Source organism: Mycteria americana, chromosome 11 (assembly GCF_035582795.1).
Source record: "Mycteria americana isolate JAX WOST 10 ecotype Jacksonville Zoo and Gardens chromosome 11, USCA_MyAme_1.0, whole genome shotgun sequence".
NCBI classification, from domain to species: Eukaryota; Metazoa; Chordata; class Aves; order Ciconiiformes; family Ciconiidae; genus Mycteria; species Mycteria americana.
In genome coordinates this window covers 24,265,074-24,292,063 of record NC_134375.1, presented here as the reverse complement: position 1 = coordinate 24,292,063, position 26,990 = coordinate 24,265,074, and the positions used below count along the sequence as shown (strand labels likewise).

Below are 26,990 nucleotides of genomic sequence, written 5' to 3'. Positions count from 1 at the left end.
AAAACCAATGGGACAGTACAATCTGGAAAAGGTGATTCAGAGCTCGCTCTCTCTTTGTAATAATAGGAGTCTCTGACACTGCATCATCTACCTATACTGAGTGCTGAATTTACCATTTGTCCCTCAGCATAAAATATTAATATCCCTCACCTTTTCTCACCTTAAAGTCTTTAATCTGCTCCAGAACTGAAGAACAAATTGTAAGAGTTGGATTTGCCTTTGTTTCTTCTTCTGTCTTCTCTTCTACAGTTCTGCGTTGTGACGTCTTTTTCCACTCCTGTTGAATTTTCTTCTGCTTTTGTTGGAATAGTCTTGACGCTTTGTGTATATCTCTCAAAAATTCATCAATCTCAGCCTCCATGCTTTCCCCATTTAGTTCCAAAAAGGTACCATCCATCCATCTGAGAAAAACAACAAAGTTAGAAAACAGAATAACAAACAAATAGCCCACAAATAATTAACACTTTGGTCTGCAACACAAGTGAGATGTAGATTAATAGCTATTTAAATTAGAGCAAAGCTCTTGTTTCCAATTATTGTCAATCTATGCAAAATTCTAATGCACAACTAAAGGTGGCTTGATCACACTCTTCAGTGTATTTGTGCAATTCTCTCAAGTCAGTCACATATTGAAACCAAGTCACTGCATGGATTGAGAAATATTTAAGTTAAGCTCTGGATAGAGATCAACATATGACATCAAAATATACTAGGCCTTTGTATCTAAAAAAAAAAAAAAAAAAAAAAAATCCGTACTTTCTAGCCGTATCATGTTGTAACTTCCAAAGAGTGCAGGAACTGGTAAACAATCTCACTTAGTTTAGACTCAGACATACTACAGTTTTTGTGATAGGATCTAGCCACCAGCTAGCAATGTAATCATTTGAGCAGATCAACATGGCATTTTGGATAGCCATTAGGTTAAAAATGGTTTTCATTACATAGATTGTGAGCTTTCTAATTGAACTTCTTCCTTTCCTGGTATACAAAATGGCTCATAACTAACCAATTTTTTTCTTCCTAATACATTTCTTGCACAGAGGCTGTCTTATTAGAGGCTTCACCAGTATGACCAATACAGTTAGAACCCAGTATGCAATATACTTCTTTGCATTACATTAAAAAAACCAAAACAAAACAAAAAAACTGATGTTTTTTTCTAGCTGAATTAAAAATAACAACCCTGATATGTAAGTTATATTACTATTATACTTGGACTGCTAATAACAAAGCAATGCTTATAAGAAAACAAATCCATATTCTACATCTGACATGAACAAAACCAGCATGAGCATTTTTCCCACTCTCCCTCATTTAACTTCAAGAGCTGAATTACCTTTTTTCTGTTCGTTGCCATTTCAGTATAAGATGAAAGAGTTTCTGATATGGTTCAATCTCAGCTTTTAAGTTGTCGAGGAGTGGGAAGTCACTCAGTTTCCATTCGAGCAGAGTCTCTTCTTTATTAATAAAAGCTACTGTTTCGTCAGCCTCCTGTATGCGTTTCTGTAACGCTCTCAGGTCAGCCACATACTGAAATCAAATAATTGTATGTCTTGAAAGATAACTAAGTTATGCTCTGAAGAGCTATCAAAATAAGATACCAAAATATAATAAGCCTTCATATTCATTAAAAGTTTAGAAAACATGAGTTAAAAACTCATCTTCTTATCCTTGAGTAGATAAACTGTAAAGAACCCAGATTAAGACTAAGAAAAACAAAGTTTGTTTTATCATTACTGAATTTAAGAGTATAAAACCATTTTCAAAATGTTTGAGCTTTAAAATTCACTGTTCCAGGAGGCAGGCATATGCGTTTTTATGTACCTGACATATCACAAGGGCAACTGGGATTTATTAGCTTAGGACTTCTGCTTTGTGCTTTGAAGCGTTTTGTTTTTAAAAAACAAAATTACTAAGCACAATTGTGATATCCTCCAATTAAAGCGCAACACATGCTCTGGCAATTATAAAACACTTCTAGAAACCTGCAAAGTTTTGGAGCCAGTAGTCTGCTCTTCGTTAGCAGAAAAATGAAGTTCTGAGATTCATAGAAAAAGAAAATTTAAAAAAAAAAAAAAAAAGGCAAATGGCTACCAATTGCTCTCTCTAGCCTGCTATTTTTTCCTTCAGTTCCTCAATATAACAAAAACAGGGAAGGAAATTCTGATCCCACTGAAGTTATTTGCAAATAATGTCACTGGGGCCAGAATTCCATGCTTTATATAAACCAGAGTAAAAAAATCATTCACTTGCACATCTGTAATATCTCAGTCCTTGCTGGGATTACCTTCCAGCCAATTTAAGCACAATGTTATAGTAAACTTTCTTTTAAGTCAAATGTTATTGCCAATGTAATACAAAAAAGGCAAGGGGGCGGAAGAGGTCATTTTATGTGTTTGTGCATTGTGGTAAGAGGATAATAAACATTTTAGTTCACATTTGTTAAAATACATGATTACTTTTAAATCTAAGTGTCTTCCATGACCCCTGTGTATTAAACATACAAAACTTTTCTACCCATTTTATACTAAATGTTAATCAGACCTGTTGCATGCAATCCAGTTCTGAGTATTCTTCAAACTCTGTCACAGAATGCGCCAGCTTGTCTAATTCCACCATCAGTTTCTCACATTTATGTATTAGTTCTTGCTCTCCTTTACGTTTAGACTGTTCAATCAGCTACAAAACAATTGATTTATTTTTTTAATGGTAAAAAAGCAACGCAAAAGTGGTTGCAAGTCCTTTCAATGATTAACATACATAGTACCATCTAAATTAAACATTTAGCACAAACAGACAGAAAATAAACGATACAGATAAGTTGTTATCCTTAAAATAATTGAAATTTCTTCAGGAGTTGCTTTCTATATGTCCCATTGAAGTGTGTTCAACCTCTACATGTTAACACAAAACCCTCATCTCAATCATCATAGCAGTTACGATTGCCTTAAAGGCCTCCTTCAGCAATCAGACAAAAGATAGGAAAGTATTACAGAAAAAAAAACAAAATAGATATGCTCATCTTTGGGAGTCAATGTTTTATTGCCGAAAGAGGAGACATCTACAGTTGCTGAAAGCCAGTGCTATCCCACATGTATCTACTGCTCTAAAAGGCAGAAATTCTAGACCATGAGACCACTCTAAAGCAGAAGGTCTGTGGGGTTAACACAGAGGGGTTATTTTTAAGGTACCAAACAAGAAATCAACCGAGGCAGAGGAGATCTCCTAAGACAAGGACACCTACTGCCATGCAAAAATCATGACGCAGACAAACAGAACTTCTCCAAAGGAGGAACCAGTCTTTTCCTGCTGCATTAGAATAAGAATGGACTCATACCTGAGAGTATAAAATGCAAATATGCAGACTCATAAAAACTTCATGTAAAACTATTCTTGTCCTCAAGCTCTAGCACAATGCAAGTTGCTAGACAGTCAGCTAGAGAAATATACTCGAGAGACTCTCATTAAGTCAGATACACTCTGTACTACCATTTTCATTAAAAAGAATTTGAACAAGCTCTGTGTACAAGTAGAAAATTATTTCACTCATTTATTCTTTGGGATTAAAAGAATGATAAGATGCAAACAAAGTATTTTACAGACATAGCAGTCTCCCAGGCTGGGTATGTTTTAAGTCAGAGGCATATTTACTACCCTTGGAGATACTCATTAGTATGTAAATAAGACTTAGTGAAAGAGAAATCCTCAACTGCCATATTTAAAAGATACTGATATTTGTATTTAAAAAAAATGTTAATTGGTAATTCTTAAACATTTTTAGAAGAAATCATTAAATCTATGCTAAATTACCATAGAGAGGCAAGAGAACACCAAAAGGCTGGACTTACTGTATCATAGCCAGAAAGAATGCTAGCAAGATGAATACAGACAAGTGGAAGAAAAAAAAGTAATCTACAGTCACACAGAGAAAATTAATGTTGCATATTTTCTATTAATGATTGCTACCCAAACAACACAATTCCCACTGTTCTTTTATTGACGGAACAAAATATCGTTTTAACTAAATGACTTCCCGTCCAGAGCACTAACTCTTATTAAGGGCCTGGCAGTTACATTTTCAATACTAGTCAACTGCAGTGTAGTAAATTTTCACCTTCCTATGAATTACCAAGTACTGACCACAAACAAATTAAGATAATAAGGCTTGCTGAAGGTTTTAAGCTACAGTGACATTATTTAAATCACTCCACAAAAAGCCCTCTGTTGATATAAAAGTCTGGAAATATGTTATTTATGCATATCTAAATTAGAATGGTTCATGTTATATGCGTAGATACATTTAGCCTGCTGAGGAAATAAATAGCTCAAGTAAAGTGAGAAGTCTAATAAGCCAAAATATACAATAAACTAAGAAAATGCTCTTACATCATCATGCTCATCAAAAATAGGGTTAATCTTCTTTGGCCATAATAGAACTGTTGCATTCAGTGCAATGTCTTCAGGAGCAAATAAAAAAACATCTAAGAAGTAATTCATTTGCCGACAGCACTCCTATAAAAAGAGATTTCACAAAACTTCAGTTATCATAGGTCTGTTTACAATACAGGGTAGGACAATATTATCTACAAAGATAAAATAGAAGTCTACATTTCACGGACTTTTCAGAATTCAGAGCTACTTCAGCCAATTAATATTAATATTCGAAATACATATAAAAAGTTATTCACATCCCTGCCCTGTTTGTGAGCTTATTTCTCTAAATATGACTCCTGTGGCCTGTGAATCTACACACAAAAATCCTAATATTGTTAAAAAACATAAAAAATTTAAATTCTGCAAAATAAGCATGTGTTATATTTACAGACCTATTGCCATAACAGAAAATCTGATACATATCATCATAACATATAGCAAAGAGCTGCTTATCCAATAATGTTTTTGGCTGACCCACACCTTACACAATTTTTCAATTTTGTTCTCTGAGCACACACACAGTACTACTGCCAATGCAACATCATCTATATTCTGCTCAAATAGTAAATTGCTTCTTGCGCGTTCAAAGCCTTGACTGTTTTTACACATAAAATTATCTTTACACTTGTGGGTTACATTTTCACAAATAGCTTTTCAAGCAGCCCTGAAGTAAGCCTCTAGGTACAAGCAATAAACTGAGCATCTTACAATCTGCTATGATTTATTAAAAGCTGCATTTCCTCACTGACATGCAGAAGACATGGGAATGGGGAATAAGAAAGGCAGGCATACGGCAAAGAATGAGCGGGACTTCCCACATCTCTCTGAAATAACACTGAAGGTACAGTTTATTCATACATGCGGCATGATCAGACAAAAGTCTCTGCCCTCCAGAATGAATTCTGTATTTGTGTAGGCTAGCATGTTTGGTAAAAGATTAAGAATTAAAGGATAGTAATTTACCTTGATCCTTAACAACAGGTCCTGAATACCTTTGGTTTTGACTTTCTTTACGTGAGCTACTGTTTCCACCATTTCCTCTGTTGCCTCAGGAACTTTTAATGCACGTTCCTTAATTGCTTCAAATTCCCAGCATATCCTATAAATTTATTTAACATAAAATATCAACATTGCAAGATTTTAGTTTGACTGGCTTCAAGCTCAGCTTTAATGGAGTTAAAAGTTTGAATTACTTCTTTAAGTATTACCCCTGCACAAACTCCATTACTTTATGAAACTAAATAGGGAATATGACCAAGTCAGTCTAGAAAAATACTGTTTATTAACTTGCAGTAATTGATTTGTTTGGATTTGGGGGTATTCCTTTGCAATAAATGCTTCAATTACTTTTGGTAAGTACATGAACTTAAGTACAGTATCATTAGCATACACACAAAACACTTTCCTAGTAAATATTTTGTCATTTTGGTAATGTGGAGTCACTACAAAACTTGACTATAACTGTTAATTTTAACCAAACAATTTAATATGACCTCACTCATTATTTAATCCATACCTGCAAATTAACCTTTAGAATTGATCAGTGTTATTATCAGTCATTACCTATGAAAACCTAGAGGTATCTGTCATGTTATAAACAACTCTAGCTATTCTTTCCTTTGACAGTGCAGTAGGACTGTATTTCACACTTAAAAAGCCAGAAAGGTAATGGAGCCCTTTGATCTTTTAGCTCCTCCCTTATCTAAGTCTATTAGTTAGTCCCCCTACTAGTTTTTGAGTCCAAAGCAGAGGAAAAAAATACATCAGCTGGTGCAACTTGCATGAGATCATTAGTTAGCCAAGAGTCTTCATTGAACAGGAGTATGGTATATTTGCATTTCTTCTACACGTTTCTACTATGCATTTAACACACACAGCATTCACAAGCACAAAATTCTACTTACTTTTCATTTTCCTCTCTGTGATTTGCAACTATTCTGTCCATTAGCATTTTTGCAAAGGTGTTTGCGTTACTAGCCAAACCTTGCTTTAAATCCTCACAATTCAAACAGATCATAGGGAAATGAGCCATCCCTGGTAAACTCAAGATTTCCTTCTTGAGGGTGAAGAATTCATCTATGAACTTCAGAAAAACATTAGATTTGACACTTCAGAGCTGTTATTTAAATACTTGGCTACATGAATAAGTATTACACATTGAAGAAAATAAATAATAATTTTTTCTATTTACCACAGACTTTTAGGGAAAAAAACACTTATGTTGTAGATTTGTAGGTAGTTGTGGTTTAACCCCAGTCAGCAAGTAAGCCCCACCCAGCCACTTGCTCACCCTCCCTCCCACTGGGATGGGGGAGAGAATCGGGGGAAAAAGAAAAAAAAGTAAGACCTGTGGGTTGAGTTAAAGACAGTTTAATAGGACAGCAGAGGAAGAGAAAATAATAATAATAATAATGATAGAATGTACAAAACAAGTGATGCACAATTCAATTGCTCACCACCCGCTGACCAATGCCCAGCCGGTCCCCGAGCAGTGATTGCCACTCCCTGGCCAACTCCCCCATTTCTATACTGCGCATGAGGCCATATGGTCTGGAATAGCCCTTTGGCCAGCTGGGGTCAGCTGTCCTGGCCGTGCCCCCTCCCAGCTCCTTGTGCGCCCGGCAGAGCACGGGAAGCTGAAAAGTCCTTGACCAGTGTGAGCACTGCTTAGCGACAGCCAAAACATCAGCGTGGTATCAGCGTTCTTCTCATATGAAATCCAAAACACAGCACTATACCAGCTAGTGGAAAGAAAATTAACTCCACCCCAGCTGAAACCAGGACAGTAGTCAACATAATTTTTAGCTAAAGTTTTTAGCTATATTTAGCTAAAATTTTTAGCACCCGTAATCCTTTCTTCTCTTTTTATTATTGCTGTATGTATAGTGAAAATTATATATAAAATGTAGAACTAAAACTTACAGCAGTATATTCATCAAAACTGTGTTCTTCTGCTTCGAATCTTTCTATCCGTGCCTGTGCAGTTCCATCTACAAGCCAGCCATACCTCTCAACTACAATTCAATAATATTATATTAATATTACTGTAATGCATACACTGTACAGCAAGTTACTTATTTCAAAGAAGTTACACAGTTATTTAAACACTCTTCTATCACTCACCATAGTTTTCAAAATATTCCTTTGGACCTTCTAAGCTGTCTCTGATAGATTTTTTCAGTGTAGATGTGGCCCATACTATGACATGATTAGGAAGCTCAGTGTCCAGAGTTGTAGTGCCTCCCATTAGCCAAGAACGTACTGTCTGGATGTTCTAATAAAAGTGCAAGTTCTGATTATTTAAATTTTTAAAAAAGCAATGCAGGGATACATATATTTTAAAAGTAAGTTGCAATCTGCAGCAGACACTGTATCAAAAAAGTATGAGACCCTAATCATGACCAAGGCCAGGTGCTTCATACCTAACTAGAACGACTCTTCCCAATTCAGAAAGTTTAACAGGAAACATGTAAAATGGACAACAACAATTATCCAATCTTATATAAAATTAAATTCTATCTTATGTGCAAACACACAAAACTAAACCCAAAACACTCCTCTGAAAGTACCATCAGGTATGATTAAAGGCCAATACTAAGTCCACAGGGATATATCTTAAGCTCTCAGAAAGGCCATCTTCCCTGGCATCACAGATTGGGTCCTAAGACATAAATCTTTAGATATTGTATATATCAGTTGTTCAGGATTTGAGGCTTTTCTTTTTCTTAGAAAGAAAAGGAATATGAACTCTAATTTTCCTTGTCTTTGTCTGGGGATCTTAATTGTTAATGCAAGTTTATTGTAAATCATCACACATATAACTAAGGTGTTAATTATATTTCTGTGCAAAATGTTAGCTCACAGAACGTACATACTGCAAAACTACTTGATTTTCAATGTTAAAAATAAATACATAAATAAATTAAAATATGCAGTTACTGATACTTAAAGCACTCTCAGGTTTTCTAAACATACCAAAGAAGAAAACAAAAAAGGTTATCTTCTAGTTAAGTTTTCTTTCCTGGGTAAGTTTTCAGCCTGACTTCTATTTAATGAACAAAGCAGAGAATTAATTTGTAGACATGTACACAGATTTGCAGGTTAAAACAGCAGACTAAAACAATCAGTAGCGGGTGTACCAATTTTTTTATGAACAAGGAATAACAAAATGAGTTTCACAGCCTGGAGTTCCGCTGAGCATCAAGATTCATGATGTGACCTGCAGAATACTCATGGAAAATAAATACCTCAGGCTGCATTCTGCTTCCCATTGCCATGGCAGTCAGAGTCCTAAATTACTGTTATTTTCACGTATGGAGCAACTTGGCAGTTACATATTTAAACAAAGATAAAAGCACACCTGGAGAGTCTGTCCTATACGATTTACTATAAACAGAATTGCTTCTTCTAGGTCTTGGAAGCTTGGATAAAACTCCATTTTCTTTTCATCAAGAGTCAATTCCATCTTAAATAAAGGTAGACAATTTCTGTCTTCAGGATCAAAAAGTTTCACAAAAGCTTCAACCGTTCTTGTCAATAATTCTTTCAGCTAGGTAATAACATATATCACCTATTAGTGGAAAGAACAGAAAGCCCCATCCCACTTTCCCTTCATTCAGTAAGCCAGGATTTCCATCCATTTTAGTACTTTTGGCCCGATTCATGGATAACTGAAGTACTGAGCATTTTTCCAATTACGTCAGTGGGCATTAGTCCCAACCCTTAAAGGATGTAAACTAATGAACAAGTAAACAAACATTTCAGTAAAGCCCATGCACTTATTTTTGCTACAAAAGTAAGTCTATTACTAATACATGCTTTAAGTATAAATGAAGTTATCTGGAATGCATTTTCCTCTGACTTTTTTTTTTAATATGACAATGATTTGATTAGACTACTGCTCCATTATTTTTCTACAAAGTAAACAAAGGTTTAACCTTAAAAATGACTGCCTTCTCAAACTGATTAACATATATATTCCCACTGATTATTATATGCTTAAATAGAACAATGTAAACAACAGATGCTTTAAGTTAATTGGAAGAAATTCCCATCTGTTTGTGTAGCTATGTTTGTGTAGGTATGTTTGCTTTCAAAGGAGAGAGATCAGTTTTTTTCAGTTTTTTTCATTTTGCTAATATGTGAGACATAATTGTAGTGCAAGATCGGTGACAGGAAGGGTCCTGAGAACACTGAGATATCTCCTTCTTTAAGCTAATTACATTCTAGTTGGTAGAATGAATAAATTTTCTGCATCTAAAAAACTAGAAGAAAAAGAAGTAGACAAGACCAAGTATTTATTTTAAATGACAGAAGTTAAAAATACTTAACACTTTGAATACTTATTGCATTATATGCAACAGATGGCTTACGATTAAACAAACAGGCCCCATATCATATAATGTGTTGACTCATTAAAATTACCTAAATTTCACATTAAGTTTATCATGGAGAGGAAAGATTTTTACCTGATTAGACATAAGTGTAGCCACACAGTTGTAAAAAGAGTCAATCTGATCCAACTTCACACCATTCAATGACTCCTTCTGAGTAAAGAGACTGATAACTCTTTGATACCACATATTCAATATCTTCTCTTCTGCTTTAGAACAGCTTAGAGAGACATCAGTCTTTAAAGATTCACAGTCAATTGGCCCTTTCAGTCTAGAAAAGAAAGTTACAGGCAGCTTTAGGAAAAAAATTTAAAAACCCATGAAGTAAAGTAACAGTAATCTATGCTGTCTTACAAACCCATTTTTTTTAGCAGAAAGCACACTGGGAATCCAAGCATCACTTCTGTAGACTTAAATGAGGAAAAAAATACCTCAAACCCCAGGAAATAAAGAACAGTTACCAGAAAAAATGAGGAAAAAAGATATTGAAAATTATCTTTTTGAAAATTATGAAAGTGAAAAGTTCCAAGATGAAAAATAAAATTCAACTGATGAAAACCAGCAAGAAATCTGATCTTTAGGGTTAGTGTAGAATTCCCTACAGATAGTAATACTACTAGAAGTCAATTTTTCAAATGCTACTTCAACCAGACTTCTAAGGCAATCACGGCATTAAGATTAAATAAATAATGAGGAGACCTTTGCAGAATTAAAGGCAAAACATAAATCAAAAGGGCTGACACTACCAGCAATTTAAGCACCAATAATTTATATGTAACACAGAGAAGAAAAGTTAAATGTGTCATAACATAAAGTAACCTACTCAAAGAACATTAAATGACACATTGAAGAAACTGATTATATAAAAAAACCCTATGATAAATAATAGAATTGAACAAACTCTTCTTTACCAGCTTCAGAAACCTATACGGGTTAATAGTTCACCAAAACATACTTTACCTAAAACTTGAGAAATCCACTATAAGAAAGGTAGAGAATGCTGTATAACCGAACTCCAGTAGAGTTTTCATTGTGGGGTGAAGAATGTGCAAGCTGGAAAGGATTTGATTTTTTGCTTGAATAAAACTGTTATGCCATGGTCTAGAAAAATCCAGGCCTCTGAAAACAAAACAAAACAAAACAAAAACCAAACCAAAAGTGAAGAGCTCAAGCAATACTTGAATAAAACATTCTTACATATAAAAAGTAGTATTAAAAAGCTTATTCCCTATTGTGAATAGTTATTTAAATGCCATACACATATCCTCAATATGATGCAGTGGAAGCCATAAAGATACTCTGTCTGATCAACCATGTTCTATACTCCAGAGTGTTTTCAAATCACCTGCTCTTCCTGAAGCTCTTTCAATGTAAACTTCTAACTTCACCAACTGCTAACAGGAAGTATTTATCATCAATATTTATACGGCACACATTCTGATGCTTCAGCAAATTGTGCAATTCAGATAATTATATTCTGTCTACCTGAATTCCTCTTCTGTTTTGGCAGAGCATAACAACCTTTCCTTTGGTCTCAAGGTTTCACCTCATAACATCAAAGTCATACGAAACCTTGGCATTAGATGCAGTTTTAGCATGTTAAAGTATGGCACAATGCTGCTGTCTGCCAGTAAACTGCCCCGTACACACACACTTCATTCCAGACGTGGCTGCAATATGACATTAGAGTTTGGGCTCTCAGAGCCAGAAGTCTCATTTACAGTCATTAGTGCTACCCTATGTAACTGTAACAACAGTAATAAGACACTGTCAGTGCTAAAACTTTGTAAAGCATTCAGATGTAAGATGTTCAAATGTAAGATCCTCTACAGACAGAAAAAAAAGTCTCATTAAGTGACTCCAGAATTAATATTGTGCCATAACTCTGTTCATACAGCTCAACAAGAATTTCACTCATGCAACTCAGTGTGTTTTGCCAGTGGGTTATTTGCTAACTTAATCCACTCACAGAGGTGATAAAGGCAAAGGTGCCTCCTCTTCATCTTCAAGTCCTTTTACATCTGGTTTAATAAGAACATTTCGTACTAGGAAAAAAAAATATAAATACATGAACATTAGAAGAAAATTAAGCCATATTAAATAGGCACTCTACTTCCTCAGTCTTTCTCCAGGCTGAAGCAAGCACATAGTAGGGTGGATACAGGTAACTGTACCATCCAAGTTTCAAAACACTTCTCCCAAAGGTAACTAAAAAAATCACAGCTTCTGCTAAGTATCTATACAGATTCAGGTGGCTCAATTCCAATTCTGTCCCCTATTCATGAAGGTTTTCAGATAGTCTAGTGTTTAGATAATTAAGTACTTTCTTAAGTAATTTCTTCACTAAGAGGGTGGTCAGCCACTGGAACAGGCTCCCCAGGGAAGCAGTCACGGCACCAAGCCTGTCAGAGTTCAAGGAGCATCTGGACAATGCTCTTAGTCATATGGTTTAATTTTAGGCAGTCCTGTGAGGAGCAGGGAGTTGGACTCAATGATCCTTATGGGTCCCTTCCAACTTGAGATATTCCATGATTCCTAGTATTTAGGGTAATTTTGTTTAAAATAATTATAGTGGGATACTATACATATATACATAAGTATCTCACTGATGACATTATGAAGAAGTTAGTCCCATGTTAAATTGTGTATTTTTTTAATCTGCATCTTTAAAAAGATCAACTATCTACCAAAATATTGACAAAATTTGGCTCAATTTCAGATACTATAAATGTAAATAAAGACATTAATACAAGATTTCAAGGGAATACACTTTCAAAATTCCAGTTCATGAATCTTTTAAAAAAGTTTAAAAATCTAAGTGAGTTGTATAAGTGATATCTGAAAACAGCTAATTATCTTTGCAGATTTTTATTGCAAACCTCCTCATGCATAGAAAGCGGCATCAGAAAACTTATGGATGTACTTGTGGATGAACAGCTTAAAAAAAGCTGCTGTTCCTGAAGAGGCAAAAAAAAGAACGACTACTACATAAAAATTTTCTACTTTCTTTAGTAGAAAAGAGCAATACATTCTTGCATCAAATTAACAAAACATGTTAAAGACTTAATGAAATAAGCTCATCAGCAATCACCCTTTTTCTCATGAAGTCTACAGCTGCCTTTTCTTTGCTTGAACTATACCTTCAGCTGGTTTACTTTTTACTAGTCCAAATAAAATCAGCAAGTTTTGCCTTAAACCTTACAGCCAATACACATCTGATGAGGCAGAAAAAGAAAAATCAGTGGTTAATTACAAAGATCTGGCTGAGAGAACAATCTAGAAAAATTCTTTTTAGGGAGAACATGGAACAGCTTATAATATATATATACGCATTAATATATTAGTATTAGTACTGTGTAGTTTCTGGTACTTACCCACACATCTTCTCATGCTCATTTCATAATCCCTTACTATCTCCCCTAAAAGCTTTTCAGCTAACAGCTCGCTCTGTTTGCCTTCCATAAGCGACTGTGGCACCAATGTGAGCATGGACATTAGCCACTGCTGCTGCATGGGAACCACCGGATTACTTTGCACGCACTTCTTCATAAAGAGATAGTTTGTCTGAAAGGACAATATTGTCAGAGGTCTAATAATTGGTTATGTAAATATTTTTGCATTAGGCTTGACAATGAAGTCTCTTTATTCACCCTGGTTGGTAAAATGGTCTGCCCGTCTCAATGCTTAAATAGAAAATACTGTACTTTTTAGTATGGCATTTTGCTTGGTTCTCTGCTGAAGTTTATGACTGACAATAAAATAAAACAGTTCAAGGTTCATGTTATTGTTCTTTGGACAAACATTTATCTGGCAAAAAGTATGCACAAATGGGGGGGTGTGTGGCCAAAGAAACAGGTATTTATGCTTTTGAGTGATATATTTGTTATAAAACAAAAAGGGATCTGAATCTCTATAGTGTTCAGAATGAGTTTACCTAACATTGGCTAGGAAAAATAGATGTTCCCTTAAGCTACTTAATATAAATATTATAATGCTAATTTGAGTTTAAACTGGCTCTCAGAGATAAAGTCTTATTTTAAAAACTACACACAAATTCCAGGATTTGTACGTATTCTTCAAATCAGGTGAACGATGTCAAAGACTACTTTTTGTACAGGCTAAAGTACGATCTATGACCTCAACTGAAAAAAATCTGAAGCCTGTTAGAATCTTTTCTAAGTAATGATCTTTAACTAAGGTTTAGATCAAAACTTAAATTACTGATGGACATACTTTCTGTAATAGAAAAATACTTTCCTTCTACTGGACCACAAGAAAAGATTCCTATTTTGCCTCCTATTCCATTTTTCCCCAACAGGAGTACTGAAAAATTAATTCCACATAACATACTCAACCCCTCTGAATAGAGACCATTCACTCTTCTACTCTAAAAAGCAGAAGAAAGAATTTAACTCACTCTTCGTTGTTTTTGCTCACTGTTCATCTGTATAAAAAGGAACAGAAAATCCTAATGTATTAAGAACATATAAACAACATCAAAAAAATCAGAAATACAAAATTTAACAAATATTATTCCTAAATAAAGACTTTATTCTGTAGATATACAGGTATCAATTTCAATGGGACTATTTGAATATATAAATACATTTATGAATTACTAAGGATTGAGATAAGAACCTTTAAGTAAATACGAAGACGTAAGAAGCATAAATGCCCCAATAACAAAGAACAAAACAGGCAACAGTTAAAATATTAAAGAAATACTTTCTCACAGTGGAAGGCAGTTCTGGGACAGGAGGTACAGGATCTCTGTGATATTTTTCTTCCATGGATACATGACAGACTTTTAAAGCTCGCTCAATTCTAAAGTAAAACATGGAGTCAGAAGTGCAGAAAAACTACAAATAATATATTAAAAATAATGCTATCATTTTAATTGATGCAACTTGTTTTTTCATGTTTACCAACTCTTTGATCACCAAAAGGTAAGGCTGCCTTTCAATACTCTGTCTTCTCTTGTATAAAGAGCCACATTTATCTTGACTACAATCACAATATACACATGCCTTGATTCATCTCATCCAATTGCCCAGTGCTCCTGTTAGGATTGTATCTTACTTCTCCTCAAACAACTACAACAGATCTTGTCCAACTGTATTATGGGAGGGGGAAAAAAAAAAAAACAAAGAAAAAAGTGCAGAACAAAACTCCTAAAGCTGTTTATTTTAAGACCAGCTTTTTTTTACTGCTTGTGGTTATAAATTGCTAAATAACTATCAGAAAACTTGAAATGGTTAATTTGGCATGTCCTGTCGACCTTACGCATTAAAACATTTCAGTCCATCCTTTTGGGCTACACTCTGTACATATCTTGCAAAGAGTATTTCAGCCTTATCTCAATATAACTCAGCTAAAAAGTCCCAAGTGGAAGTTAGACTGCCAATTTCAAGCATACACTCAAATCACTACTTCATGGGACCTTCTTTAAAAGACAGTTCACTTTGTACAAGAACGTAACCGAACCAATGTTCCAGCAGAATATTCACTGTTTGTCAGATGGCTGGTCAGCAGTCATCTTACCGCACAGTAAGCTATCACTACAGCACAGTTGACATTTTCAGCATACTGAACACCTGCATTCTAAAAAGTGCATTCTGCTACTGCAGGTATCATTGAAAGGTCAGGATTTACTTTGCAAGAGCTAAAATTAAAATACTTCTTGTTTCTTAGGTCTGTATTATAACAGCCTTTAAACTATTAAAAGAAAGGAAACATCTTTCTCTGCTTTTAACTTCTATATAGATTAACTGCTTTCTATAACTGATTGTTGCTACCATTATTTAAAAAAAAAATCAAAAAGGCAACCCCCCCGACTTATCTTTGGCATAAATCAGATTCCCTTCTGTGATCGATTCTTCTCAGACTTTGATCCTGCAACTTAGTTTTATACCACTGCCTAGCTCCAATGAAGCCAGCAATTTGGGACACATACAAGTATCTTTTGAGAAAAAACAACCTGTAATACTTGGCCACTTAATAATTTAGCCACTGAAGCAGAACATCAATTGCATAGGAATTAGTTAAGTAACTGGTCACCATCACCAAATCTAGTCATAGCAAATGGAATCACTAAAAACCCACACCAACAAAAATAAAATTATTGATATCACTGACAATACTTAAAATGGGTTAAGTTAAGACTTGTGTAGGTCTTTAATTTTCATTTCTTCTTCTGAAGGCCAAAATAATTTTTTTCTGTGCTTTCTAATCCTATCAAATACCATTAGATTTCCTCACCTTTTTAATCGTTTACATGACAATGCAAGTTGCTATATATTTCATATTACTACTACAAACAATGCAACCTTAGCCCACATAATCCTCATGTTTATGCCAAGATAATCAACATGTCTAGGGATTCTTCAGTAAGTTCCTGAAAATAATGTAGGTATTTCAGGAATAAGTTTCTATCAAAATAACAATAATAAAAAAAACCCCTAATTTTCTATTAGACCTACACAAATTACATGAAAGCAGCCTTTTCCTATTGTCTTTCCTCCTTTGAAAGGAAAATCTTGAAAGACAATTTTATGTGAATTTACCACTCATCTTGGCAGCTGTGCTCCTCTGGCAGCGACACAGATCACTACACTCAGCAGCGAATGCATTAAGATAGTGACAAAGAAGCCTGTTAGAAGTAGACCCACGTTGGGATCATTCACACAAAAGCAAGCAAGTAATCCAGACTTCGATGCTCTTTGAAAAAGGTTTTCATAGAGAGAAAGGATTTTTTTCAGTCTCTCATAAACAACGCTCAAAATGTGAAGGTCAGTTTCTCCCCACACCTCACCCCAACAAACATACCTCAAGCAGATTTTGGGTGCTGTAAAAGAAAAAACATCAGAGATTCCATTAAATGTTCTTCTATTATTAATGATTTTAGATGGAAAGTGTTCAGCACTAGTGACATCAAAAACCTCTAAAATTAACAAACACCATTATTATTTCTCATGTGTCAAAGGTGCAGTGTTTCTTTCACTTGAATTTCAACATTTCTTCAATTACATGAAACTCACAGTAACTGATTAAGCATCTTTTGCTGTTCATTGCATCTTCGGTATGTCAACAGTTTATTCTGTAATGGTGACATATCAGATGTGACTGACGAAGGTGAAACAGTAGGAAGAAACTAAGTTCTCAAAGTCTTTTCATTGGAAGGTGCTACATCTGAGTGTGGCATCTAAAACCATAACAAAAACAAGATTCTAGAATACAATTCACCCTGTCCAGGAAACAGTTTAACAGATACATGTAACAAGTTGAATGTACATAAGACATAAAGTGAGGTAGCCTCAGGGATTTCCACAACCTAGGTATGAAAGTTTAGCTTTCAGAAAACAGAAAAATACTGTATATGCTAAAATGGCAAAGTTCATCAGGAAGTGTGCACATACAAAGTCTGCAATAGTTAAAAACAATGGTACAGTTCTATTAACTCAAGATTAGCACATTGCATAAAAGTAACATTTATTACAAATCTCTTCCAAGTGCTAATCTACCAGCTGTACGCAGCACAGAAGACACCAGAAAAGCAGCCATTAACGCCCCCGGCAGACTGTACCAGACTGGCCCTGATTTCCTGTTCTGGTGGGGCCTGAGACAGCATTGCTGTTACTGTGGCTTCAGTAGGTGACTACCTACTCCTTTTTTGTCTGGTCACTAAAAAAAAATTACTGACTCATTAAGTCCACCCATGCTAGATAATGTGGAACAAATTCGGACAAGGGTGGCCTCTAAAGTTCTGAGGAAAAAAAATGCCCCAAAGCATCCTTGATATTTGGTATTACTGTAAAGCTAAAGCTGCAGCAGATTTTCAAATACAAGACCCTAGAATTCTACCAAAATGAGAGGCAGTCTTTAAAGGAAAAGAAACAAAATCACAATTACATCAACATAGACTTATAGCTTCACCACAATGTCAAACAAATGGGAGCAAAATCACAAGAAAGTCATTCTTTGGACACCATACCACTGTTAAAGAGAGACAGAAAAAGTGCCAGGAATTATCAAGAAAGCATTTCTATAAAAACAGCTCCCTATTCTTCTTTTCATGTTTCTCAAGGAAAAAAAAGAATTAAGCTTATTTTCTATGTGCAAAGTAGTCATTAAAAGTTCTTTTCCATACATGGAAAGGTTAAGAAACTTCATGACCATCTCGTAAAAAGCAGTGTAAAATTGGAGACTATTCAGAAATAATTTTGTGATGCTGAAAGTCTTGTGGTGAACTTAGCAGGCTGCTTGAGAACTCTGTCTTGCATATAAACATGTATTCCATCAACAGACCCTAGTGAGAGTGTTTTATGTATTTCCCTAACACAGAGTGGGGCACAATTTCATTTCAATTACCTGTCTGGAAATGTTTATCTGAGCAACTGGAACAAGTGCCTCTGTAGATGACAAGCAGGTGCTTCACAGTACTTGACTCTTTTAAGCTGCAGCAACTCTGGGATCTCCAGATAATATTCACTTACAGTATGCCAAGGTGTGCATTTTCAGAAGCAAGGCTAAGCTGAGCAAAAACTAAACTGAGATTACTAAAACGAAAGAAGCAAGCAATGTGTCAATGTGGCTGAGGCAATGTGCTTGTGGATGCAGATTCCTAATGAAAAGAAGGCTTGTAATTTGGTGGGGTGGATATGGGATTCAAGCTAAGCAGATGGGAGTTTTGGTTGTGACCACAGTGGCAGGTAGCTGGGCTGTGCAACAGGGAAGTGGAGACAGGTACGGGTTTGAAATAGGAATCCCAGTTGGGGGCGGGATGAAGACATGGAGCAGATAACTGAGTAACCGCAGTTAAAGATACTTGGCAATCAAAGTTCGATAATTGCCTTGTATAAAGATGGAAAAAAAGAAGGAAAAGAAAGGAAAAAACCTGTTGTGTGACGGGGCTCAGGTTCACTAAAAGACTATCCTTCTATAGCGGCTTAAGTCTTGCTTGTGGCCGAGTATGGCTATCCCAGCAGATTCACGGTAGGGTTCCCCTGGAAACACGATGCACAAACTCACAACTGCATTTCAACAAGTTCTCACAGGGGAGCACAAAGCCCAAGCTACCTCCCAAATTAGCGCTATGTCCTAGAAATGAATTAAAACGGGTGGTGGTGGAGGCATCAAAAGAAACAAAGCTCAGCTAAAGAGAGCCGAGACGGTATTACGTCTTCCTGGCGCTCCCTCAGCCAGCAGCGCCCGGGGACGCAGCCCTGTCTGTCGGGGTGGAGGGAAGAGCAGCACCGACCCAGCCCCACGGAGGGCCACCCCGCCGCCCACGCTGCCCTCACCTCTCCCGCTGCCGCGGTCCCGGGGGCGCGCCGGGCGGGCCGGGCGGCGGCGATTCAGGACAACAAGGCGGTTGCCACGGGGCCGAGGGCGGGCGGAGCGGCTGCTGCCCGCGGAAGGGGCGAGGCGCGGGCAGCGAGGCTCGGCGCCGTGCGGGTCTCTGACCTCGGGAGAGCCGGGCTCCTCGGCGGCTCTCCCGGGACAGCCTTGCCCACCCACAGCCCCAACGCCGTCCACCTTCCCTGGCGCCATTTCAAACGCCAGAGACGCACCGCGGCTCCAAGGCCCCCTCAGCCACACGCACGGCAAACGAGCGCCCACACGACCGGCCGCCGGGGCACCCTCCGCACCGGCGGGCATTAACCGCAGCCCTTCCCGGCTGCCCGGGGCTCGCGTACAAAGCCACTCGTGTCACGGCCAGACCTTCAACCGTGTCTCCTCCGCTTCTCCCGTGAAAATAAAGCAGCTCACAGCCCTTAAAGGGGAGCTGTGCCTGCCTACATCCCTCCCGCTCACAAGGTTCACCTGCCCAAAACGGAACGCTCATTCAAGGCCTGTTTATTCACAGAAAGGGTGTCTGTTGCGCTTTGTACTATCCAGACTACTAAATTACTCTTGTGATTAAAAAACAAACAACAAACAAACAAAAGAATGAGAGACTTGGGAAAAATCTTACCTTAAATTTCCTAGTCTGCCACAGGACTCAATACTAAGCAAGTCAGTCAGTCTCTTTGCTCCAGCGTTCTGCCTGCATGAAGCAGATAAAAACCTTCTTCTTCCAGATCACAGCAAGAATGCCTAAGAACTTATAATACACTCGCACATCAGATAGCTGTTGCTAAGCTTCTACGTGTTGTAAAACTATAAATGGAAATTTTAAGAAATTCCACAGATTCACTACCCACTTGCCCACATTTGACGGAAGAGACTTTGAAATCCTAATTTTATGTCTGTGTGGGCAGAGCCCCATGAGCAGAGACTGCACGAACAGCAGCTGGACAGAGTTTTAGACCCATTTCAGAAAGTCCTGGGCACCTTCCTAACACATTTTAGCAGCCCAGGACTATTTGGTTTGAAGCTTCAATCCAGACATGAAATGTTTTCTCACAAACAGAAAACAAACCCAAACCCTTGATATCAAGAGCTTTATCCATACGCAGTCTGCATTCATCTAGACCTTATGCGGGAAACCAGCCCCCTTTTCAGACAGCCCTTTGCCAGGCGGACGCGAAAGCTTTCGTGGAGAGAGGGGATTTCGCTGCCGAGGGAGCAAAACCCGGCGTTTCTCCCGCCAGCCTCACTTACCCCGTACGGGCAACTCAGTCCCCGAGAAAGGGGCCAGGAACGCCGGAGCGAGAGGAAAGCTGCCGCGGGGACCGCGCTCCAGTCACGGCGAGGCGCTAACGCTCCCGCCCGAGCTGAGCCCAGGCAGCGCGCCCCGCCCCTGCGGCGGGCGCGAGCGGTGACGGTTGGGAGCACCGCCCCGCCAGGCCCCGCTGAGGCCCCGCCGTTTCCGGGCGCGCCTCTCGGAAGCGGGCGAGCCGCGGCGCCGGCTCCATGTGGCGCAGGCTGCGCTCCGCCCTCCGGAGGCTCCGCGGCTCGCCCGCCGCCTTCCTCGCCGGCGGCGGCCGCCTGCCCGCCGGCCGCGGCGCCATGGAGCGGGCCGTGGTGCGGTGCGTGCCGAGCGAGCCCAAGCTGAGCCTGCGGCTCGTGCTCCCCGACGGCAGCGCCAGGCACATGCAGCGGGACCAGGCGGAGCCGCTGGGCCGGGCGCTGGCCCGCATCGCCACCAACGCCGCCAAGGGCCACGCCAAGGCGGCGAAGAAGAGCAAGAAGGCGCGGGCGGAGGGCGGCCCGGAGGGGGAGGCTGCGCCGGCGCCGGCCGTGCGGCTCTTCTCCCGCGACGGGGAGGCGGTGGCCGAGGAGGTGCCCAACGCGGCGGCCTGGCAGGACGGCGCCGTGCTGCAGATCGGGGAGGCGCGGTACCGCGTGGAGCGCAACCCGCCGGCGCTCACCGAGCTCCGGCTGCCGCGCTCGCTCCTGGCCGGCTTCCCCGTGTGCCCCAAGGTGAGCGCCGAGTTCGCCGCGCCGCAGCACTGCCTCTTCCGCTGGTACCGCGAGCAGCGGCCGGCGGCGGGCGACGGCGGCCCGGCCTGGGTGGAGGCGGCGGCCGCCGAGCGCGTCTTCACGCCCTCCAACGCGCTGGTGGGGCTGCGGCTGAAGCTGCGGTGCACGCCCGGGGACGGAGCGCAGCGCTACGGGCCGCCCCGCGAGGTGGAGAGCAGCGGGCCCGTGGAGGCCGGCCCCGGCGCCTGCACCTTCGACTCCCGGCACCTCTACACCAAGAAGGTCTGCGGCGAGGGCTCCCTTCGCGCCGTCTCCTACAACATCCTGGCCGACACCTACGCCCAGACGGAGTTCTCCCGCACCGTGCTCTACCCCTACTGCGCCCCGTACGCCCTGGAGCTCGACTACCGGCAGAACCTGCTCAAGAAGGAGCTGGCGGGCTACAGCGCCGACCTCATCTGCTTGCAAGAAGTGGATAAGTCCGTTTTCGTGGACAGCTTGGCTCCGGCCCTAGATGCTTTTGGACTCGAAGGGCTCTTCAAGATCAAGGAGAAGCAGCACGAAGGCCTGGCCACTTTCTACCGCAGGGACAAGTTCAGCCTCCTTAGCCAGCACGACATAGCCTTCAGCGAAGCCCTGCTCTCGGACCCGCTGCACAAGGAGTTGTGCGATAAGCTGGCCAAGTACCCCCTGGTGCAGGAGAAGGTGCTGCAGAGATCATCTGTGCTGCAGGTACCAGCTTTTACACGCATTCTTCCTCTTTCCCCTCTCCTCTTCCCACGCTCTGCAGGCAGGTGCAGCCAAGCTAGGTTTGTGGACCGTCAAACCACGGACAAGGCAGGTGAAGGATTAACAGCCTGAAACACAGACAGAGCAGCGGTATGTTCTCAGTTAGCTAGGGTAACAAATAGAGCAGACGAGCAACTTAGGGATAAGAACAAAACATTGAGACTTTACTGAACTGGCTATATGGAATTACCAAAATTTGTTAAAAAAGGCAAAATGATTTCCTTTGTTTTAAGATAAAGACAGCTGCTGAAATTCTGGGCCAGGTATCAATGGTAGTATTGGCTGCCAAGTTTTTCACTACTTAACTCTCATATGTCAGAATGTGTACTTGATAAAACTTAGATCTTGTAAATCAGTTGTAAATGAGATTAACTTAATTTGGCTTGCTTTAATAATGCCACTTTACAATGTGACAGTAGGGAGAGAAATAAGGTTGGACAGGTTTGTGAGCTTGTTGATGCCAGTGGCTCTGCCAGCAGAGCTATCCTGTAAGTGGAAACATGTAAGGTCTAGGTCTGTGTCAGGAATTTCAGAAACACTCACTGGTAAAAGTTTCCTACTCGTCGTCTGAGTAGGACTAACAAGCTTTCCTTGATAACTGAAATCACCTCTAAATTTATGTTCAGTTTAACAGCTGTGCAATGCTACAGTTTGCTTGCTAAAACCAGAGATACAGTTCCACTTCTGTTGCAGAAGTGGGGGAATAGAAAGTAAAAGTAGTGAAGAATGGTACAGCATTAGCAACATCTTATGAAAAAATACAGAATGGATTGAAGGAAAAAATATGGCCAAACCAGTCACTTACGGACAAAAGAATGTTTGTCAAATACCTGGATGTAGTGGTAATATTGGTAATATATTGGCTGATATCCAGACCTTACACAGGAGATAAATAGACTCAACTTAGCAGCTGTACTGTTCATTAGTTATAAGCATCAGATTCTTTGAACTGGAGCGTAAAGGCATAAGCTAACTATTGCATTTTTTAAAATATATAACCCCTCTTTAAGACTTATCAGAGATTGCTTTTTCTCTTAAAGGTTTCAGTTCTTCAGTCTACAACTGATCCTTCCAGGAAGATTTGTGTAGCTAATACCCACCTGTACTGGCATCCAAAAGGTAATTTTGTCACGTTCCTGTATGTAGGATAACTGGGTTTGTAAAGGTTCTTGTCCTCCCTAGGGAGAATGGATTTTCCCCCATTCGTTTGCAGCTATAACCTTTTCTTCTGGAACTGAGGGGTTCCTGCCTTGCTTCTTATCTAGATGAGTCAAGCTAGGCTACTAGGTCTGTTTATTTTTTCTTGGAGTAAGATTGTTCGAGTAGAACAATCACTACCGTGAGTCAGTAGAGTACAGCTGAAAGCAAGGCAAGTCATGTTACACACCATTCGCCCAAAGAGTAGATCATAAAATATAGATAGCTTTGTGTGTACTCGTGGCTTCCCAATCCTGTTGTACCTGAAGGAGTTATATTGGGGTACTGCCAAGAGAGCAACCAAATTGGGCTACAGAAGCTTTTAGAAGAGGTTCTCCTCTTTTAAATTAGTTTTCTTTTGGTTCTGTTCCTTTCAGGAACACTGTTAGGACAGTTGCCATAAAATGGAAAACTGCTGTGATATGGGTGTTGAAGGTTGAGAGTTCTTGCATGTGCGAGTTTTAATTAAAACATTGTCTGCCTCTCAAACTTTCAGAGTCACACACTTAAAAGGCTTCTTTATTTATGAAAACTATTCTAAAACGTGGTGCACAGAAAATTGAAAAGGAGATTACTGTTTCAGAGCTATACATGATGTATGCTTAAATGAGCAACTTGGAAAATTCCTCCAATGCTACTGCGAAGTGTTTAAAGTAATATGTTTTTATATTCTTAGGTGGAAACATCCGTCTCATCCAAATCGCTGTAGCCTTGTCTCACATCAAGCATGTAGCATGTGATTTGTATCCTAGCATACCAATCATATTCTGTGGAGACTTTAATAGTACACCGTCATCTGGAACTTACAGTTTTATTAACAGTGGTGGCATTGCTGAGGATCATGAAGACTGGGTCTCTAATGGTGAAGAAGAAAGGTGCAACATGCTTCTAAGCCATCCTTTCAAACTGCTAAGTGCTTGCGGAGAACCTGCTTACACAAACTATGTCGGAGGGTTTCACGGATGTCTGGACTACATTTTCATTGACAGAAATGCTCTAGAGGTTGAACAGGTAATTCCATTGCCAAGTCATGAAGAAGTAACAACCCATCAGGCTTTGCCAAGTGTTTCGCATCCTTCTGATCATATAGCACTAATATGTGACTTAAAGTGGAAATAGATCAGCTCTTGTATGGTGCTTTTGGGGGTTTTCAAACAAGAAATTTAATTTGCTGCTGGGGAACTGAGGTTACACCCCAGCTTGTATGATACTAAAAGGAAAGTCAGAACAATTACTGAAAAGTTCATGCGTTTAATGGTTCTCCTGAATATTAACACACAGTTCAGAATATTTGCATGACAACTTCTCCCTTCTCTTTTTATATCCTAATAGGAAAAATACATTTAAGACAGGGGGTTTTGAAAATTGGATTATCATATACCTTTTTATCGGTGTTTTTAAAGGATTAAGAATTATTTTGTTAAAAAAAGATACCTGAATTTAATCTGATTTATAAGACGGTGTACAAAATGAACCCTGCTGAATTCAGAACCAAACGCAAAACCTGAAAACAAATGGATTTAGTGGATTCAACCTCATTGTAATTACTGTCATGACAAGACAATTTTTTTAAAAACAAGTTCAGAAATAGTCTTGTTGACTTACCATTACTGTGTCCCACTTTAGTAAGTGGCATGAACAATGTACTTGTACCTACTACCTTCTGAAAAGATGTTCTTTAGGTGCCAGTGAATAGACTTTTTGTCAACAATCAATCAACCATGTTAAATTCGAGGCTATAACTGATCTGCAAGCATTTTGCTTGCCCACTTAATATGGGTAATGAGGGTAACTTTAGCACCTGGTAAAATTGGACTACACATATAGGTAGCACCTACTTTGAACATCTGTTCCTTCTGTTTATAGTCATTGGCAATAAAAGAAACACTCAAGTTTAGGACAGTCAACCCTGGATGGGAGGGAGGTTTTTAACAATATAATCTGTTTTTGGGTAGGGGGAGATACAGCATAGTTCATGTGGTGCATTAGCTATCTGTGCCTAAACCTTTAAAAAGAAACACAAGTGACTTGCAAACCTTTATCATAATTGTTCTATTTTGTTCCTCTATTATATACAAAGAAGACCCAAATTTTTAATAGTGTTTTTACCCGCATTTTTTCCTACTAGAAATAGTCTAGTCTTCCCTATTTTGTAGGAGATAATTTGGATGTAGGGAAATGTATTTTATCCATACCTTCATTGAATGTGTTGGAGGAATTTGAATCATTTAACAGGCTGCTTTCCCTGCACCATTAGTCCATATGAAACAAACAGCATTTGAAAACCATTTCACTAGATCTCCTTCTTTCACCTAATAAAGTTCCCTTTTCAATTGTCTGCCACTGTTGTAAATTGATTTTTTCCTGGTTACTGGTGTCTGTCATGTCAAAACAAGTCCACCCCGGTTGATAAAAGCTGTGTACCCTATACTTGCACAGCTCCTCACCTCCACTGCATTCTGCTGGACTGTAGGTTATAGCTGGATTCACTAAACTGTTTATGTAGTACTAAAAATAGTCACTTTCAAGGAGGATATTGCTGAGGGTCATTGGTCCTGTCTCTTGCTATAGTACCTGCTGTACTGTGAAGGGTAGTGCTTTGCAGAAGCTTGTAAACATCTGCTCTTCAGCCTTTTCTATGTTATTTCTGATAAAATTACTACTGGTTTTTGTTACTGTAGTACCTGAGCATCTAACAAGTTGATGTTGAGAAACAATTAGTAGAGCCAACAGGCGGGTTTAGCCTCAGAGGTCATACAAGGCTAAAAAGATGCAGGCCCATAAATCTCAAAACACCTCTCAAACAACATGACATGAGAAGACAAATCGTATGAACTGTCAAGGATTTTGTTACTCTGCATACAAAAACACAGGTAAATGGGAATTGACAAAAGGACTGTTCCACTAATATGCAAGTTTGTAGAAGCCTGTATTACTAGAGATCTTGTGTAAATGTCCTTTGCAAGTACCTTTTTTCAGCCACATAAGCAGTAAACCTTCCATCTTACTCTCATCCCAGCCTCTCTTGCCTGATCCTGCTCTACCACCTCTGAATTCTGGCTACTTGTTCCTGCTCATGCCACACTAAACTAAAATAGGGAAGTGATCCAGCTAAAAATACAGGGCCTTTTCTTTTCTTGACTATATTACCATTTTAGTGGGTCATTATATCCTGAGCTGATTCACCATAAAGCCTCTCGTGCCCAAAGAGCAAGGTAGAGGCTTGGAGGTGGGAATAAGTGATGAAGGCCTGGAACAAGGCATTCACCTGCTTAAGCACATCTGCTACAAAACGTAACACACGACCTCATTGGAAGAGCGCTCATTTATTGTAATGGGCTTTGGCAGGCGTATGTGTAAACCTTCAGATTTCAGTTTTTGCTAAGTTAGCATTTTAGCTAAGCCAAAGGGTAGCCAAGGGCCTTTGGATAGAAGGTGGAAGCAAAACAGGGAATGTGGCAATAAAAGTGGCAATGAATGATGTTAGATCATTGCAACAGAGTGATGGACAGTACTCACCTTGTAAAATTAGACCTGAAATACTTTGTGTGGGTCCTTGATTAGTTACGGTTCTCTGATAAGTCTAACTAAAAGGTGAAGTGTAATTCCATCTTGCGTGAGTTGAAGGTGATGTCTGTACTCTTCTAGAAGACTACAAAGTTGATCATAAAAGTATCAGTGATTCATAACTAAACTTCAAGATACAGGAATGAGGAGAAAATCTTGCAAACAGAATGCAGGCTGTAAACCTTGTACCTGGGCAAAGAATAGTCACTAATTTAGTAAGTGAGGGAAAGGTTACACCTGAAGATT

At 39.2% G+C, this 26,990-nt stretch overlaps 2 protein-coding genes across 3 annotated transcripts in view; one reads left to right on the top strand and one right to left on the bottom strand.

The window, feature by feature from the left end:
* DNAH12 (dynein axonemal heavy chain 12) overlaps positions 1-20,496 on the bottom strand; it is a 74,114-nt gene extending 53,618 nt beyond the window's left edge. Inside the window, exons 1-17 of one of the 2 annotated variants that reach the window (XM_075514002.1) lie at positions 20,430-20,496; positions 16,865-17,028; positions 14,561-14,651; positions 14,245-14,271; positions 13,202-13,391; positions 11,797-11,872; positions 10,788-10,946; positions 9,903-10,098; positions 8,795-8,983; positions 7,558-7,708; positions 7,357-7,448; positions 6,339-6,517; positions 5,398-5,533; positions 4,387-4,512; positions 2,545-2,679; positions 1,337-1,530; positions 161-401 (exon numbers count right to left, since the gene is read on the bottom strand). In XM_075514002.1, coding sequence (XP_075370117.1) covers positions 161-401; positions 1,337-1,530; positions 2,545-2,679; positions 4,387-4,512; positions 5,398-5,533; positions 6,339-6,517; positions 7,357-7,448; positions 7,558-7,708; positions 8,795-8,983; positions 9,903-10,098; positions 10,788-10,946; positions 11,797-11,872; positions 13,202-13,391; positions 14,245-14,271; positions 14,561-14,651; positions 16,865-16,938 — 2,256 coding nt within the window. In that variant the 5' untranslated portion in view covers positions 16,939-17,028; positions 20,430-20,496. Of the gene's footprint in view, positions 1-160; positions 402-1,336; positions 1,531-2,544; positions 2,680-4,386; positions 4,513-5,397; positions 5,534-6,338; positions 6,518-7,356; positions 7,449-7,557; positions 7,709-8,794; positions 8,984-9,902; positions 10,099-10,787; positions 10,947-11,796; positions 11,873-13,201; positions 13,392-14,244; positions 14,272-14,560; positions 14,652-16,864; positions 17,029-19,800; positions 19,826-20,429 lie in introns of those variants that run through there. The other variant, XM_075514004.1, reaches the window with a different exon arrangement.
* Positions 20,497-20,651: 155 nt separating this feature from the next.
* On the top strand, positions 20,652-25,520 carry PDE12 (phosphodiesterase 12). Its single transcript, XM_075513976.1, has 3 exons — positions 20,652-21,923; positions 23,021-23,099; positions 23,854-25,520. The coding sequence occupies exons 1-3, from the start codon at positions 20,682-20,684 to the stop codon at positions 24,294-24,296; spliced, it is 1,764 nt and encodes a 587-aa protein (XP_075370091.1). The 5' UTR covers positions 20,652-20,681; the 3' UTR covers positions 24,297-25,520.
* Positions 25,521-26,990: the final 1,470 nt, after the last annotated feature.